Source organism: Toxorhynchites rutilus, chromosome 2, assembly GCF_029784135.1.
Source record: "Toxorhynchites rutilus septentrionalis strain SRP chromosome 2, ASM2978413v1, whole genome shotgun sequence".
Taxonomy (NCBI): domain Eukaryota; kingdom Metazoa; phylum Arthropoda; class Insecta; order Diptera; family Culicidae; genus Toxorhynchites; species Toxorhynchites rutilus.
In genome coordinates, this window is record NC_073745.1 from 169160984 (window position 1) to 169179007 (window position 18024).

Consider the following 18024-nt stretch of genomic DNA (forward strand, 5'->3'; position numbering starts at 1 on the left):
GGTTATCCGTCAGTACCGGTGGGGTTGTAACGTCCGCACTAACGGTGCCCCGGCTGCAGAGGGCTGTCGCGGAGTTCCGATTTTCTGCATCGTTTATCTGGTTCTTCGTCCTTGAGCTGCAGAGGTGGTCCAGTAGTTCCGGTGGGGGTGTAACGTCCGCACTACTGGGGCCCTGTATACCCAAGGCGCTGCTACTCGTATCATCCTCAGGTCGCGGCATGGGATGCCGGAGGTTGTCCGACGATTCCGGTTGGGCTGTAGCGGCCGCATCGGCGGGGCCCCGACTATCCCTTCCGGAGAGCTGACTAGTAGTATGGTGTGGAGCGACATGTGTGGATGTGTGTTGGTTCAGGTGAGGCATTGTGGGATACATTTTTAATTATTCGCTTCTGTCGGATGCCAGGGGGTAGCTGGTCGCTGGTTCGACCGACTGGTGTCTGGCGGCGACGTGGGCTGCTGGTCTGTGGCCAACTGTCTTTTGCGGATGTCCTTTGGCGGTTGAGTGAGCTGGGAGTCCGGTTTTCGTTTTTTCGAAGGCGTGGCGGGTGCGACTACGTTATTTTTTGGTTGAGAAGAACGGTATACTGGCGTGGGCGGCGAGGTGATGTCCTTAAATGTTGCCGTTTGATCGTCGGAATCGGCAATTCCGGCAGCCAATGTAAAAATGTGTTTAGCTTATATAAGTTTAGCGGATGCCTCTTCAAGGCTAGGGTAATATTCCATGTTTTAGCATTCATTTTTCATATCGTGTAACTGTGATAAGCAGAGGCTATAAAGCATGTCGTCTCTGCTTTTCTTATTCATTCTGGTTCTGAAAGGATAAAAATCGATTTGATTTACTTTCTTACACGACGTATGTTATTTTTGTGCAATTTCTTTCCATCTTCAGTTAGAAAGGTTTGTACTTGATCGTTTTGGACGATCGTCGATTTATACTGATCCTGTCTTTTTGATTTAACTCCCTGACGTTTTGATAAGATTTCTTGTCCTGCTTCGAGGTGCGGTGGTTCTTCACGCTGAGTATTGTGGTAAGTATGTTGTTTATTCTTATTAGTTGTCAATGTAACTACAATTTCATCATAGAGTTTGTTTCGTACATCCAGTAATTGTTGTCTGTCAAGTGGTCTTTCTTCGCCGTCTTTTATTTCGTAGAAGGCTTCCCGTGGTTTGAGATTGATAGAAGAATGTATTGCAATATTGTATAAAGTGCAGGATAATTGGAACATTTCTTTGAGAGTTAGGTTTTCATTTTTTTTTCCAAAATATATATTTTTATAAAGGCTCATATGGCGTTAGCCTCACGGGGCCGGGAGTTCAATACAATTTTTCTTATTATCTATGTTAGTAATATGTAACCGATTACTCGCGGTTGGCTCGAGGTTAGTATTACAAGTGTTTTCGTAATTAGGATGTTGCTGTCTCCAATGCTCTGTACGTGTGCCCGACACGGGATACTTCCTATTGGGATGCAGCTGACCATTAATCAGCAACGCCCCCCTAGTCTGTACCTCATATCTAGCGTGGTGCGTCTTTCTCGACTCGAGGAATCCAGGATAGAATGGTCTCTAGCCGGCGCAATCATCAGTTCGTGTAGAGTTGTCATGAGCGGTACAACCTTTGGCTCTTGTTGAATGATCAGTGGACTGCACAACCTTTGGCCCGTGTATCTGTAAAGAGTGTGTGTATGTATTGCCGCGACTAAGTAAAAGTTTATCGATCGGATAGGAGGGATATGAGACGGGGACACAACGAAGGAAACATCATTAAACGTTGACATCGGCGTTTCTGAGGAACAGGTATAGATGAAGCAGAAGATCAGGATCATGGCTACCTAAGATATCCCGAACGGGGATATCCGATTGTCTGCCTTGTGCTCTTAGTGCTCTAGAGAGCTGAGAGCGAGCAGCATGGAACGGGATACACGACCAGACAACATGCTCGATGTCGTGGTAGCCATCGCCACAATCACAAAGATTGTTTGCTGCGAGCCCAATGCGATAGAGATGCGCGTTTAGGTTGTAGTGATTGGACATAAGCCGAGATATCACGCGAATGAAATCACGACCTACATTCAATCCCTTGAACCATGCACTCGTCGAGACCTTAGGGATAATCGTGTGTAACCAACGACCGAACTCATCTCCACTCCACATGCGCTGCCAACTTACGAGCGTATATCGACGAGGAATGTGGAAAAAATCATTATGAGCAATTTGCCTTTCAAAAAGAGGTTTTCATATTTGTGTTTATTATATCTAAATATTTCGGCTAAAGTGGAATGAAACCTTTCCACTATTCCATTAGTTGCACTATGATTTACTGGGGTAAAGTATTGTTGTATGTTCAAATCGTTAAGCATTCCTCGAATTTCGATAGATTTCAAGGCTGGTTCATTGTCAGATACAATGAGCTCTTGCTGGCCATAAATGGAAATGTACTTGATTATTGCTTTCCGTATATCGGGCGTCGCTCTTGATTTGACCGGGATTAATGTTCCGAATCTGGAAAATTTGTCTGACTGAAAGAAAGATGCACGGTTGTGAAATAAAAATGTCCATGTGAACGATTTCTAAGGGTTTCTTAGGGATTGGCGTTCCTCCGAGAATATCCTTGTGTGGTTTTCTTTCGTATTTCATTTTGTTACACATTTTGCAAAGATTTATATATTTCCTTATTTTTATCTTTATTCTGGGGAAATAAAACTTTCTAAGAATTTCGATTTCGTTTTTATTAATTCCTCGATGAGAAGTTTCGTGAGTATTTTCAATTATCCGTTCTTGTTCTTCAACGTCGGGGATATCGATGAGTATTTTTTGGGAAATCTTCACACGTAGTTTTCGTTAACGATTTGGATGGATGGAATAAGGCACAAAATACAATTTTGTTTCCTCAGATCCATACATTCTTATATTAACATTCTGATTAGTCTTGGTACTCCAAAGTTTAATTTAGTTATTGTTCGTCTATGGACGTTAGGGAAAATTTCTTCATATGTTTCGAAATCTTCATCTCCTATTTTGAGGATAATTTGGTTATGGAAAAAGTTGATCGGAAGTTCGGTACATATTATGAATTCTGATTGATCAGTGTCAGCGGAATGAATTGAGCTGTTGTCTTCACTAGTTTCATTCATATTAATTTCCGTAGGAATTCTTGAAAGTGCGCCGACCACTACATTCTGTTTTCCTGGTCTGTGTTTTATTTCGAAGTCAAATTCTGTCAGTTGTAATCTCCACTTGACTAATTTTGAATTGGATGTTTTCAGATTAAGAGCATACGTAAGAGGTTGATGGTCGGTGTAGAGTGTAAATTTTTTCCCAAACAGGTACGGTCGGAAATGTTTAACTGCCCAAACTATAGCAAGTAGCTCTTTTTCTATGGCTGAATAATTTTCTTCTGTTTTGGTTAAAGTTCTACACTGAGAGAAATAATTAGTAAATATAACGAATTTTTTGGTAAATACTACCAATCTATAGTCATTTTCGACCGTACTAATAAACACATATGTCAAACAGAACCATGATTCGGAAGCCCAATATCGGCTACATTTTCTCGCCGAAAATGCACGTATCAGAATTATATCCTTATTATACCTCCGTATTGCCTTATGGGAACAATGAAAATTGTTAATACGCGCTTTTTTCACCAATTTTCAGATATGACAATATCCAAGCTTACTAATGTTATCGAGTAAAATATACTAATCTCTGGTAGGGATGCGGGTTTGTTGACAATATGTACAAAAAATTTGTACATTCTACTAATTTTGCATTACCAAATGTATTTAGTAGTTTTCGACCGAGGATTTTTCTAAGGGTAGATGCATACGCAACAGGACGGTCTTTTCCAATTTGTTCTTGGGATAAAACTGCTCCGATTGCGAAATTACTAGCATCAGTGGTCAGTATGAAGGGACGCTCAAAATCTGGGTACTGTAAGATATCACTCTGTGTTAATAAAGTCTTGCAAAATTCAAATGTCTTGATAAAAAGAGGGGTATGTTCTATTTGTTCTCCTTTTCGAAGTTGGGCGGTTAGTGGTTTGGTGATTTTGGCAAAATCTCGCACAAATCTTCTGTAGTACCCTAGAATTCCTAGGAATCCTTCCAACTGTTTCTGATTTTTTGGTAAAGGCCATTTCTGAATAGCGTATATTTTGCTGGGATTAGGTTTCACACCTTGATCAGTGACAATATGTCCTAGAAAAGAAACTTCCATTTTCAAAAATTCGCTCTTGTCTAGTTGAACTTTTAAATTGCATTTTTTCAGGGCAGCAAGGACAGTGACTACAGTTTTTTCATTGAGTTTTGTATAGTCAACAACTAGTCGCCATTTCTGTTGGCCGGAAGCATCAATTTTTTTTGGCACGATCCAAATTGGAGAACACCAGGGTGAAGTGCTCGGCTAAATAATTCCTTTAGAAACCATGTCGGTTATTTGCCGTTGCACTTCTTCTTTATGAATGAAGGGATAGCGATAACTTTTGCTATGAATAGGGATATGGTCTTTAGTTTCACACACACACTCCTAGTTACGAATCGTTCGTTCAGAGAGTCGCGTAGGATTTTGTATTTCTGATACGATTGCGATTAAATGCTCCTCTAATTTACTCCAAACTCCAAAAAATCGGCTAGAAAAAACGGCTGAACGTATCAATACGTATCAATATGGATTATTGGCTGTCAAAAACGTCCTGCGGTATTTTTTTTGAATTTTTATTTGTTCATAAAATTAGTTACAATCATCTGTTTTAAGTCAAATATGCGCCGTTTTGTTCGATGACTTGTTCCCAACGAGATGCCAACTTCATAATACCCCTGTTACAGAAGCTCGCTTCCTTATTGTCAAAAAACTCGGATAGCCAATTTTCACAGGCCTCTTTTGTGGCTATCTTCTCACTACCTAGCTCGTTCGCCATGGACAAAAACAGGTGGTAGTCACTTGGTGCAAGGTCCGGACTATACGGTGGATGCAAAAGAACCATCCGAGCTCCCGGAGCTTCTGGCGCGTCACCCAAGAAGTGTGTGGCCTGGCGTTGACATGATGGAATACAATGCGGTCTCTGTTTATCAAAGATGGCCTCTTCTTCATGAGTGCTACCTTCAAGCGGTCCAGTTGTTGGCAGTACAGGTCCGAATTGAGCGTTTGGCCATAGGGAAGCAGCTCATAATAGATCATTCCTTGACAATCCCACCAAACACACAGCAGAACCTTCCTGGCCGTTAATGAGGGCTTGGCCACCGTCTGAGCCGCTTCAGCGGGCTTCGACCACGACTGTTTGCGCTTCACGTTGTCGTAAGTGACCCACTTTTCATCGCCAGTCACCATCCGATTCAGAAACGGGTCGATTTTGTTGCGATTCAGCAGCGATTCACATGCGTCGATACGGTCAAAGATGTTTTTTGCGTCAACGTGTGTGGCACCCATACATCGAGCTTCTTTGTGAATCCAAGCTTCTTCAAATGGTTAATTACGGTTTGATGACTTATCCCCAGCTCTTGGCCGATGCTACGGCTGCTACTATGCCGGTCTTTCTCGGCTAATTCAGCGATTTTGTCGCAATTTTCGACGACAGGCCTTCCGGAGCGTGGCGCATCTTCGACGACCTCTACACCAGAACGAAAACGTTGAAACCATCGTTGTGCGGTGGAAATGGTAGTAGTACTGTAAAATATGTCGGATTTTCTCTTTATTTTGCTCCATATTTGCGACACTATAACTCACGAACGACTTAACCAAACAAAACACTGTCAAGGACTATATTATAGCGCGCAAAAATACCTTTCCAACAAGCTATAGTATGACTCGATACAATGAATACAACTAGAACTACGCGCTTACAACGACACCTCGCGGAAATACCGCAGAACTTTTTTGACAGCCTAATATATACAGCCATTCCATGCCAAAGCGATATAGTGGTCCTCAGATTTTCGTCGAAAGTGGTAGTTTTGTTCTTTATCGCAAATTATGAGACCCATATTTTTTTATTTCGGGTAGGGTGAAAAAATTTTTTTTCGAACCACCCTGAAATGGAAATGGGTAACCTAACGGGCTATCCACATACCGCGTGGACAAGCGTGGACATTTCTTATACCCATCCGCTTTTGTCCACGTGGACATTTCTAATTTTTTTGGAAAATAATTGTTGATTGCGTTTGAATTACGTTTCATTTCAATTTTTTGTTTTTTTAAACAAGAATATTTAAGGGTTGTTTCCGAACCATGATTAAATAGTTGACGTAGGATTACTGTGAGATATTTGTTGTATGTTGAATTTGAATATCTTCGAACAAGATATGATGATGTTCAGAAAATGAAGTAGTCACGGGTCGAGGTTATGTAATTTTGGATCGTTGAACACCCAAGTTGTCGCTCAAACTCAAAGTCGTCAATCAGTGGCCAATTTCAGAGCCCATTCACTTAGCTGATCTGCAGATTCATCATTCCATTGAAATAAATTTGGAATTGGTAGATGCTATTTGGTATCGTCTTAGCAACAATGATACACCTCGCCACTACAGAACACAAAACTAGGCTGAGTAGTGTACCTATGATCTTCCTGTGTAACTTCTTAGGAAATATTTGACTGGTCGGAAAACTCGCGCCGGTTTTAAGGAAAAACTTCAATATATATTTTCTACCGGTTTGTTCCACAATCTTTCGTCAAAAAACTATCATTGTGTTTTCTATACTATCCAAAGAGTCGCATTTCTTGCGATTAAGGAGGGACCCCTGTCTGAAAGGTAGGAAAGTAATGAACTTTCATGAATTTTTTCGAATGTTAGGAATAAAGTGAAATGTTTGGGTATTTTGGTTATCGTTCAAGGTATATTTGAAGGTGTATTTTCCATTTTTTGAGTGCACGAATAATGATTTTTACGTTGTTGACATCTGGATGCGTAGATGTTGTCTGCAATTCGGTACCTTTGGTATCGGATCTGAAGCAACGGGGTGTCGCAGAACAAATTCCAATAAATATTTTGAAACATTAGGACAATATCTAAAACGTTACATAGGGATTTTTTAAAATTCCAAAAATATCCAAAATGTCCGTCATTTCCTGATCCTGAGATCCTGTAGATCCTGAGATATCTATACCAACTGTTGAAAAAATATGGTTTCGAATAAAACGTGTTAAACATTCGTACAGCAATACTATATCCCTTGATCCCTCAAATATCACGAAATCCTTTTAGGACAACATGTCGGAGGGCATATGCTTCCCAAAAATGCCAAAAAAAAATGGGTGGGTTATATCTAAGATATAACCGCAAGGTTGACGTGGGATTACCTTAGCTTAGCAATCATGTGTTTGTATTGATTAAATTTTTGATTGAAAGAAACAATTTCCGAGTTCAATTGAATCCAATATATTTGCTTTGTGAGTAAAAAGATTATATGATGCCATGTAAGGTCAATTCATGCAATGTGATAGATTGTGTTCTTCATTACAAGTAAATTTAGGACTGTCATCATTTTACGTTTGGTATGATGACATCTTTGTTTTGAAGCCTTTGTTTGGCAAACACATTTCAGTCGTAACAAAAATGCCCCCGATTTTCATGAATATGCAATGCCAATTTCCCCAGGCACCTTGGTTCTGATGTCTGTATTGGGGAAACACATTTTAGTCGGAACAAAAATGCCCCCGAATTACATGTAGTGATCCCCGATAATCGTTCGATTGATCGATTAATCGAATACTTCCTACAGAAATCGATTATTAATCGAACGAATACTGCGCGACTAATAATGCGAACGAATAATTTACATCGATTCATCGATCCAAACCCAGAGAAGAAAAAAACCTACGGCCGCTGCATATTAATCCTGAAATTCAATTATTATCTTTGACGCTCCCCTAAACTTGTAAAAGAAGCTCAATGCCGTCAACGCGAATTGAGATTCGTTAACCAGTTTAGGGGAGCGTAGAAGATAATGATTGATTTTCAGACAGAATGAACACTTTTTTGATTCCAGATGGCTTTCTATGATGATGAGAAATGTTGAAATGAGAAATATTAGTATAACTAATTATTTCTCTAAGTGTAACGATTAATCGATTATTTGGGGCGATTAATCGTATCGAATAACAAACTGCTGAAAAGTATTCGATTAGCTAATGAACGATTAATTTCAAAAATCGGTGATCACCACTTACATGTATTTGCAATGCCAATTTCCCCACGCTCCATGGATTTGAAGTCTGTGTTAGGGAAACACATTTCAATCGGAACAAAAATACCCCCAACTTTTATGTATTTGCAATGCAGATTTCCCCAAGGCTGCTTGGTTTTGTTGGCTGTGTTGGGGAAACCGTAAATCGGTCCAATCAAAACAAGGCAGCTAGGGCGTTTTGATAACGCTTAACATTTTACAGTTATTCAATTGTTTCTCTAATGAAAAATAACATTTTACTAATCGCGATAGAAGCGTAGAAATATTTCCTATCAATTGATGCAAACATCTTTCCGATCCAGTAAGAAATGTTCGAGTTATAAGCATTCGGAATCTTTCATTTTTTCTTGCATGTTCTGTGTTTAGGTTTTCATTTTACCCCCCATATACTCCAGTTAGACGTAGTCCCACGTCAAAACAAAAATTCGATTTTTTCGTTTTTCCAGAGCTGGGTCCCCCCTTGAAAGAATTGGACAGTGGTCTGTATAAGTAATAATCTGAAGGTTCAATATCAGGTGACCACGGTGAGTGGAATAGCGCATTCCAGCCAAACTCCAAAATTGTTTCCCGGAATGTCAAAGAGACATGAGGCCTTACGTCACTCTGGTCTAACACGACGCCCATCAGATTGATTAATACTGAACGGATCACTGGCCTCGATTCGTCCAGTTGCGAACTTTATTTATTGTAATTTATCGAGTGATTGTTTTATAGAAGTTAATAATTCCTTTTCAATTCCACCAGACACAGAGCATAACTTTCTTCGAGAAAAGACCGGTTCTTAGAGTAGCTAAAGGTTTCTGTCCATTTTCCCAAGATCTTTCCATTCAAAATTGTTGTTACGTTTTGCAACAAGAACGACAAACGGAAGCTGAATAGAAACCCGCAACTAAGAAAACAATGTCGAGCATTTTTATATTACCATACTAACAGTATGTAGTGATATTTTCATCCTGGTGGAATGAATGATCCTCTACTAACAATCAGTCTTTAGAATGCAACACGGTGCTGATGCGCAACAAAATTTTTGTACCCAGTTAAGCTCCCACTCTTTGTGTACACTTGCGCTCTGGCGAATGAACACGCTCGAAACACAGATGGAATGTTTTGTTGTCAGCGCCCTTTTTGAGTTTTGAGTTTCACGCCGAATTTTGCGCCGTATTTCTATACTCCGCGCTTGAATCTGGATTGCTCTCTCTGTTGAGATATTTTTGCAAGAATGTTATGTGTATGTATGTGTGTGCACAGAAATAGACGCGCATCGCACAAGTCATGCCGAGGCAGTACAGGTCGGACTCGATTACATATAGTCGACCATTTTTTTCAACAATTATTTTCAAATCCTATACATAATCGAATCTCAAGAAAACTATTTTTTCATTAATGTATGAATGTCAAACATTAAAAGAAAAATAGCTTTTTTGTGATTCGATTATGTATTGGATTCGAAAATTAACGTTGAAAGTGAAATTGCGATTATATATAATCGAGTCTGGCCTGTATTCAGAACAGTGGTCACTAATGGTCACCATCGTATGACTGTTCATGGAGACGTATGTGCTGTGTCATTAATGAACATCATAAAATGAACAGTCAAAGAACCGTCGAACTAAAAATGTCATATGACATTTCGGCTTTTTTTCGTCCTATACATTAGATATTCATCGCCCCGTAATTAAACAACAGTGTTCACGGGGAACGCTCACCGCTGAAAACGTTCATTCAACACATTCGCACTTGATAGGGGAGAGTTCGACGGTTGCTTTGATATAGCAATCCGTCTGAATACCATCCATCGTGTATACGGATGTGTGAGTGAGCAGGTGGATGTATATGTGCAGCTACGCTTGAATGCAGAATAAAGGGAGAAAAAGAATGCACACCACTGCAGTTTTAATGTCAAATGACAATAAAACTACAGTCATATTAGCCGGAATTGAGGGATGGTTATGAGCACGAATGGTAGAATGGAAATAGCATATTTTCATCGCTCTTCTTGGTACGGTCGACAGAAAGAGAAAACATATAAACGTTCAATTGAAAGTCGTGTTTGCGGCTGTGCGTTTATTTCTGATGTGACTGTTAGAACCGAGCAATGCATTCTTGGTTACATTCGCAATACATATTGAGCCGTAACTCTTGAGCAAGGGCAGTATGTGATGGTTGAGAGAAATGTCGACCGTTTACAACACTGATTCAGAAACCATACGCAGCGCAGCGCTAGAGTTTTATTTTCATCGGCGCGCGTTCAAAGCAAACACGTGTTGTTTCTTGGTGCGAGGTGCACAAAATTCATAAACACGACAGCGCAAAATGTACGCGGCGCAGAATTCAGATACCAAACATCTCTTCTATATACACACACACATACACATCAAATTCTAGTGCCCGCTGTGTATTCGCTCGTTCTAAGCAAAGCATAAAAACAACAGCGCATCTCCATACGAACCGTATACGCTTGTGCGAAGAAAAATATCTCAACAGAGAGAGCAATCCAGATTCAAGCGCGTAGAAAATATAGAAATACAGCACAAGCACGGCGCAAAATTCAGCGTAAAACTCAGCGCAAAACTGGGCGCAAGAACGGCGCTGACAACATTTCATCTGTGTTTCGGAGCGTGCATCCTGTCGAATCCTGTCGTAGAGACGCGGGCTGATCCGTCCGTTCAGTACGTTGCAAAAAAAATGTTATGTCTGCAATTTTGTGCCTGCTGCTGATGGTATCCAGATCTACCAAACAGCAGAGATCTTTATATGGTGGCCGGGGTTCTTCTCTCCATCCCAGATTTCTCAGCGCAAATTTGAAGAACTTCTTTTGAACATTTTCAAGTCTGAATTTGTAGATCGTACTGCGATCGCCACACCACACTAGCAAAGTCGAGTTTGGATCGTACAAGGCAGGTGTAAATTTTTAGGATTGTGTGCGGTTCGGTAAAGTCCTGCCTGAAACGACGAGTGAGTGCAAATAGTTTCAGCGCTTCTTTCCGATTCGCTCTAATTGGCAATTAAACGAAAGAGATCCATCCATCGCCTAAGTCACGAACATTCTCTACTTGTTGTAGATTCGAGCATTTGTTAGGGTTTACGCTCAGTCCATTGTTCTCGACGATCCTCTCAAAATTGTCCAAATCCTGCTGAAGCAGATGACAGTCAGCGATGTGTTTCACTGACTGGAAAATCTTTAAATCATCCGCGTAAATAAGCACTACTGCGCTGGTCAAGAATGATGGAAGACTATTCATGACCATGACAAACAGGATAGGCCACGAATGATTGGTCGATTGGTCGAATCAATTAGAAACGAGAATCTTACAGATCAGACGTAATGTATTTAAGAAAAAATCATTTAACATGACGACGTGGAAATTATATCTACCCCGTGGTCAAGCGTGAACAGTTTCGTAACCGCTAAATTCCCCCGGCCCCTCCCACGTTGTATGTGGACATCCCGTAATCAAAAAAATAAAACGAGTCTAATATTTGCGTTAAGGAACAAACCTACCAGTTTTAACAAAAATCTGTGAACCACTATATCGGTTTGGTATAGAATGACTGTACACATACACATTTTATGTAACAAGAACACAATAACATTTTTGTTTATGGGTTATTGTTGGTTTTCGGGGTCTGTTATTATTTTATGTACAAATATATGAACTTGTTATGTATGTAATCTTGATTTAAATGAAATAAAAAGATAAAATACATTTTAAATGATAAACTATGTTACTTATTTTATAAATATGGAATCAATCCGATTGAATTTGTATTAGAATAATTGTGTCGCCTAGTTGCAAAACCAGCCAGTTCTACAAGTTTGAGAAATTCGTTTTTAGATTTTTTTAGACCTTAGATATATTTTTCACTTATTGGTAGTGAGAATCAATATCGATCGATTCCCTATAAAATACAATTTGAAAATCATGATGTGCTGCAAAACCGGTGGCATGATGTGTAGCAAATTCTTTCCTGTAAAATTTTTATTTTTGGAGTTGGCCGGTTTTGCAACTAGACGACTCAATTGATTCTTTATACGGCTTTTCGTTTTGCGGCCAAGTTTCGTGGGTGTATAGTGTGAACTACTAGTGAAACAACATAACGCATGAATTTGATGAATCATTAAATTTGATTCTTATGCAGGTTCTTTTTTTCATTCACAGGCATCGTAGAGGACTGGGATGATCCGAGATTGTTTACCTTAACCGCTTTGCGGCGACGTGGTTTTCCGGCGAACGCTATCAATAATTTCTGTGCGCAAATGGGAGTAACTGGTTCCCAGAGTTCAGTGGATCCATCAGCCCTAGAAGCATGTGTTCGAGATGTACTAAATGTCAAAGCCCCACGCACACTGGCAGTGTTGGAACCACTGAAGGTTACTATAAAAAACTTTCCTTACGAAGCTCCACAGCAGATCGTGGTGCCAAATTTTCCTGGCTATTCTGAAAAGGGTTCACATAACATCTGGCTAGATAAGCTAATCTATATAGAGCGTTCGGACTTTGCTGAAATACCACCAAAAGGTTATCGCCGTTTGACACCTTCTCAATCCGTTGGACTCCGTTACGCCGGTTTAGTTATAACAGTCAACGACATACTGAAAGATCACGAAGGATCTATAATTGAACTCGTGTGCATTTGTGAAACCAGTGACGCTGCCCAAAAACCACATGCGTATATACAATGGGTATCAAACCCACTAGAGATTGAGGTACGTTTGTATGAAAAACTTTTCAAACATATGAATCCTGAGGATCCAAATGAAGTACCAACTGGATTTCTGAGTGATTGTAACTCTGAGTCATTGAAAGTTGTCACTGCGTATGGAGACAGGTCAATCGAGAGCGCTAAAGTTTACGACCAATTTCAATTCGAGAGAATCGGCTATTTCACCGTAGATCCTGACACACGTGAAGGTCATCTAGTTTTCAACAGAACAGTAACGTTGAAGGAAGATTCAGGGAAAAAATAGTGTCGACCAGTGTATTTTTGTCTTGGCAGTAATAAACTAAGAATTCGAATTACTATTCTAATGGACATATTACTGATTTCGAACGCAAAGCTCTAAGTTTAATTAATCTGTTGAGTGAATTTATTTTGGCATACGATGACAACATTTGGCGTGTGGAGGAATTTATCAAGACCGCCTCTGTGTACACGACTTAAATGGTGCAGAATGACGTGAATTTGTATGAATAAAATGAATAAATATGATTGATTCCTTGGTGCAAATCGAATCTTCCGCTCAGGGTGCGAAATCTTCATTCGACACCACTGATGGTAGTAGAACAGAAAATGCACAATTGCTGAGATCTCTCATCATCGAATTAAAAGCAATAGTTAAAGAACATCAATATTTCCCCAGCGACAAAATAGGTTGTTTATCTTGCTTCAAGAACCATGGAAATGAGTTACATTTTTTCCTTGTCACTCTTGACCTAGCATTTTGCATACAAAACAGGCGTAATATTGAATGGTATGGGTGCATTCTACGAATTGTTATTTTATTTTTGCGTGTTATTAAGATTTTGAGAAACCACATGATTATTCAGCCATTCCATGCAAAACCGATATAGTGGTTCTTAGATTTTCGTGAAAAGTGGTAATTTTGTTCTTTATCACAAAACATTAGACCCGTATTTTTTATTTTGACGTAGGACTACGTCTTTCATTTCTATACCGGGGTGTAAAATCAAAGTTTCGAAAACGAAAGCGTTACGCCGGAGACCGAGATTTTGAGCGTTAATAGCTCCTAAACAACTGAACGAAATGGTATGATAAACACTTCTTTCGAAAGATAAAATGTCTACGCGTTATATACTTGTTACATTTTGATCCAAAAACTTGTTTCAATAGTCCTAAAATTGCTTTCAAAACAGGCTATTGAAATCACCAATCGGTATATAAGCGAGCGGCGCTCGGAAATCCACTCAGTTCTAATTGAACAGCGATTGGAGCATGTTGTCGCTGTTGCGGTGAAGCTCTTTATTTATCATGAAAGCGCGGATGAAGGGTTTCACCAAGAGCCTGTTTGTGCACCCTAGGCCAGAAGGGAATCTATCAGGAGGAGAGTGATGCCACAAACGGTTCCCTGGGAAGACATCGCTACACACACATACACGCGCGGCTATTAACAGGTGGTTATCGAGTTGGCATTAACCACTGGTGGGCTTCCAGTATCGAGGAAAATGTGGAAATATCTAATCGTTACTGAAAATAATCTGCCAGTTCCTTTGGGAATTTTCAAAATATATTCATGTGAAAGAGTTTAATTGAATGTTTTCTATCCATGTAACACTGTGACCAAATATGTTTCAATCAAGTGCTATTACCAGGTGGTTATCGAGTTGGCATTTACCACTGGTGGGCTTCCAGTATCGAGGAAAATGTGGAAATATCTAATCGTTACTGAAAATAATCTGCCAGTTCCTTTGGGAATTTTCAAAATATATTCATGTGAAAGAGTTTAATTGAATGTTTTCTATCCATGTAACACTGTGACCAAATACATTAGGTTTTGTGATTTTTCAATCAATCGCAATCAACAGGATATCTTCTGAAGATTATTCTTCCCCATCAGTAGGATATTTCCGTATCCAATATTGGATGCATAAAACCTTGTGCCTCCAACGTAACGCTCTCGTTTTCGAAGTTCTCCAAATATTCATTCATTCAGAATGAATTCAGATTCAACTTCATACAAATGATCTCTAAATCAACGATAGTCCTACGTCACCCTTGCGGTTATACCATAGATATAACCCACTTCCTGTTTTTTCGTTAGGGTGACCAATTCTATTTTAGGGTGGTTCAAAAAATTAATTATTTCCTCTTTTTCCCAAAAATGTCTTTTTTTAAAATTCATAGCTTTTGAACCACTGAACCGATTTAGATGATCGACATATCAAATTGAAGCCAATGAGCTTTTGTTAAAAAATATTGAGCTTGCAAAAGCTATGGGTTTTGTTTTCATAATTATTGATTGTAATTGCTTTTTGTTGTTTTCATGGCTTTAGAATAGAGGGCGCTATATTTATTTATATTTTTTCTGGAAAGCTGAGTTTTTTTTACATAACATATTCCGATTTCAGAGATGCTATTTTTTCGTTTTTTAGATATGATTTTTCAAAGTTAACCGGTGGTCCAAAAAATCATTTTCCCCCTTTTATCCTAAAATGACTTTTTGCTTTCAAGAAAAAACATAAAAAAATATAGTGCCCTCTAGTCCAAAGCTATGAAAACAACAAAAAACAACTACAATCAATAATTACGAAAACAAAAACCATTGAGTTTGGTAGTTAGATATTTTTAAACAAAAGGCTAGCTCATTGGCTTGAATTTGATATGTCGATCATCTAAATCGATTTAGTGATTCAAAAGTTATGTTTTTTAAAAAAAGTCATTTTTGGGAAAAAGTTGAAAAAAATGATTTTTTTAAGCGTTTCCATTTTTTATACATTTGTTCTGTCCATTTGTGTGCTTTCCCGAACAGAGCTGTCAATAACGAGCAACTCATCGACGACCAACGGAGGGGAAATCGTAGGATCTAAAGTCTCCGTGAACAAAGGAAAAGTAGAAGAATGAAGGTATAAATAGTGGATCTCGCTGAGGCAAGCTTTCATTCGGCATCGGACTGTTGAGCATTCCAGTTCACTTTGCTTTCGCTGCGCTTCGATCTAAGATTGGACCCCACCAGTGGTAATCCAACTTGGATATCGTCGTTGGGTTTTTCTGTTCATTTTTCGCGTTATTCGTATCGTGTGTTTTTCTTTCCGCGTCATAAATTGGACGCTTCGCGTAGTGTGTGATGAGCAAGAAGAAGAGGAAGGCAGGCTCGAGCCCTGCAAAAACGAACGCATTGCCAGTGGCAATAAAATTTCTAGGCAAGCGTCATCTAATGATGCACTCGATGTTGGTGTAGTGAAAAGCGCTCGCACTGAACCGTGCCCTCGCGAGTGGGACACCGCATCGAATAACAGCGGAGTAGGCGATTTCGGCGCGTCGGTCGAAAATGTAAACGCCGTTACCCAGGCAGCAATCAAAATCAAGCTCCCCCCGCTGGTGGTGAAGGCGGTGACTCTTGACAAACTCATCAGCGAATTCACATCGATGGGTATTGCAGCAGAGTACAAGCTGTGTGACATAATTCAGTCTTTTTCCAAGCAGTTAAGATTGTAAAAAATATAATTGAAAAAAATTGAACATACGAAAATAAATTGCGACATACGATCAGCTAGTGTATTGTTTTGCGAAGGCAATAATGAATCATAAGTCATTTATCGTCAACTGATTCTACAATGAAAAAACCAATTCAGAGATTATTCCACTAAGCAGTTGTTTCTAAAGTTTCACAGCATTATAGAATAATATCCGAAGGTATAAACAAGCGACCTGTATAAAATAACAGCATAGTTCTACGTCAACAATGCGGTCGTATCTTGGACACAACCTCCTATAATTTTTTTGACGTAGGACTACGTCTTTCATTTCTATACCGGGGTGTATAACCAAAGTTTCGAGAACGAAAGCGTTACGCCGGAGACCGAGATTTTGAGCGTTAATAGCTCTTAAACAACTGAACGAAATGGTATGATAAACACTTCATTTGAAAGATAAAATGTCTACGTATCATATACTTGTTACTTTTTCATCCAAAAACTTGTTTCAATAGTCTTAAAATTGCTTTCAAAACAGACTATTGAAATCAAAAATCGGTATATAAGCGAGCGCCGCTCGTAAACCCACTCAGTTATGATTGAACAGCGATTGGAGCATGTTGTCGCTGTTGTTGTGAAGCTAATTTCGTTTATCATGAAAGCGCTGATGAACGGTGTCACCAAGAGCCTGTTTGTGCACCTAAGGCCAAAAGGGAATCCATCAGGAGGAGAGTGATGCCACGGTTCCGCTTGAAACATCGAAGCAGCCGCCACACACACACACACATACACGCGCGGAATTCTCGTTGCTATCATCGTTGCTGAAAAATAATCTGCCAGTTCCCCTGGGAATTGAAAAATACATTCATGCGAAATAGTTTATTTTAATGTTTTCTATCCATATAACACTGTGACCAAATACATTTGGTTTTGTTATTTTTCAATCAATCGCAATTAACAGGAAAGCTTCTGAATATTTTTTTCCCCATCAGTGGAAATTTTCGTATCCAATATTGGATGCATAACATGAAAAACGGAAAATGTTTCACATCGCGAAAATCAAGTCATTTTCGAGCGATTATTTGCTTTCTACTCATACAATGCTGCGACCAAATACATTTCGTTTTGGATTTTTTCAATCAAGTGCGATCAACGTAGGACCACGTCTTTCGGCAATTTATTAGAGGTGCAATGAATCTTTAGGAATTCCCACTCTACGCGCACTGGCAAACAATGTTTACTCAACAATTTCTCAAACTAGAAATGGGTGTTGTGAGAAAGGATTAGCGAACGCGAAAACGACAAACGGGAGAAAGATACGTTTGGAGGTTGAAGGAAATTGGCAGAAAACTTCTTCATTCTATCATTCAAATAATGTGATTCATACCACATCGTTTTGCCAGAAAGAGATTATCGGTAACGAATTATTTCGAAACCACGATTTTCGCTAAATGCTCCTTTCAGTTCGGCCTGTAGAAAACTTTTCTGTACTCTAATCCATCAAATTTGGAGCCCTGAAAAGGACCGTTGATTATATGCTAAGCTAATAGCACGCTCTCCTCGGATACGATGGGCCAGCTGGATGTCCTTGGGCATGATGTGACGCGTTTTGCATGAGCACACAAATTGGTATCTTCGAACAAGCCTCCTGCAGCGTCATAGCCGCGGAACTTTGGAAGCGCAAGTCGGTT

General features: G+C 39.5%; 1 protein-coding gene across 3 annotated transcripts in view; it reads left to right on the forward strand.

Moving 5' to 3' along the window:
* The window catches only part of LOC129771292 (probable glutamine--tRNA ligase), a 57308-nt gene extending 44104 nt beyond the window's left edge, over positions 1–13204 (forward strand). For all 3 annotated transcript variants that reach the window (XM_055774780.1, XM_055774779.1, XM_055774778.1), the window contains one exon: positions 12341–13204. In XM_055774780.1, coding sequence (XP_055630755.1) covers positions 12341–13149 — 809 coding nt within the window. In that variant the 3' untranslated portion in view covers positions 13150–13204. The remainder of the gene's footprint in view (positions 1–12340) is intronic.
* The last annotated feature ends 4820 nt before the right edge of the window (positions 13205–18024 follow it).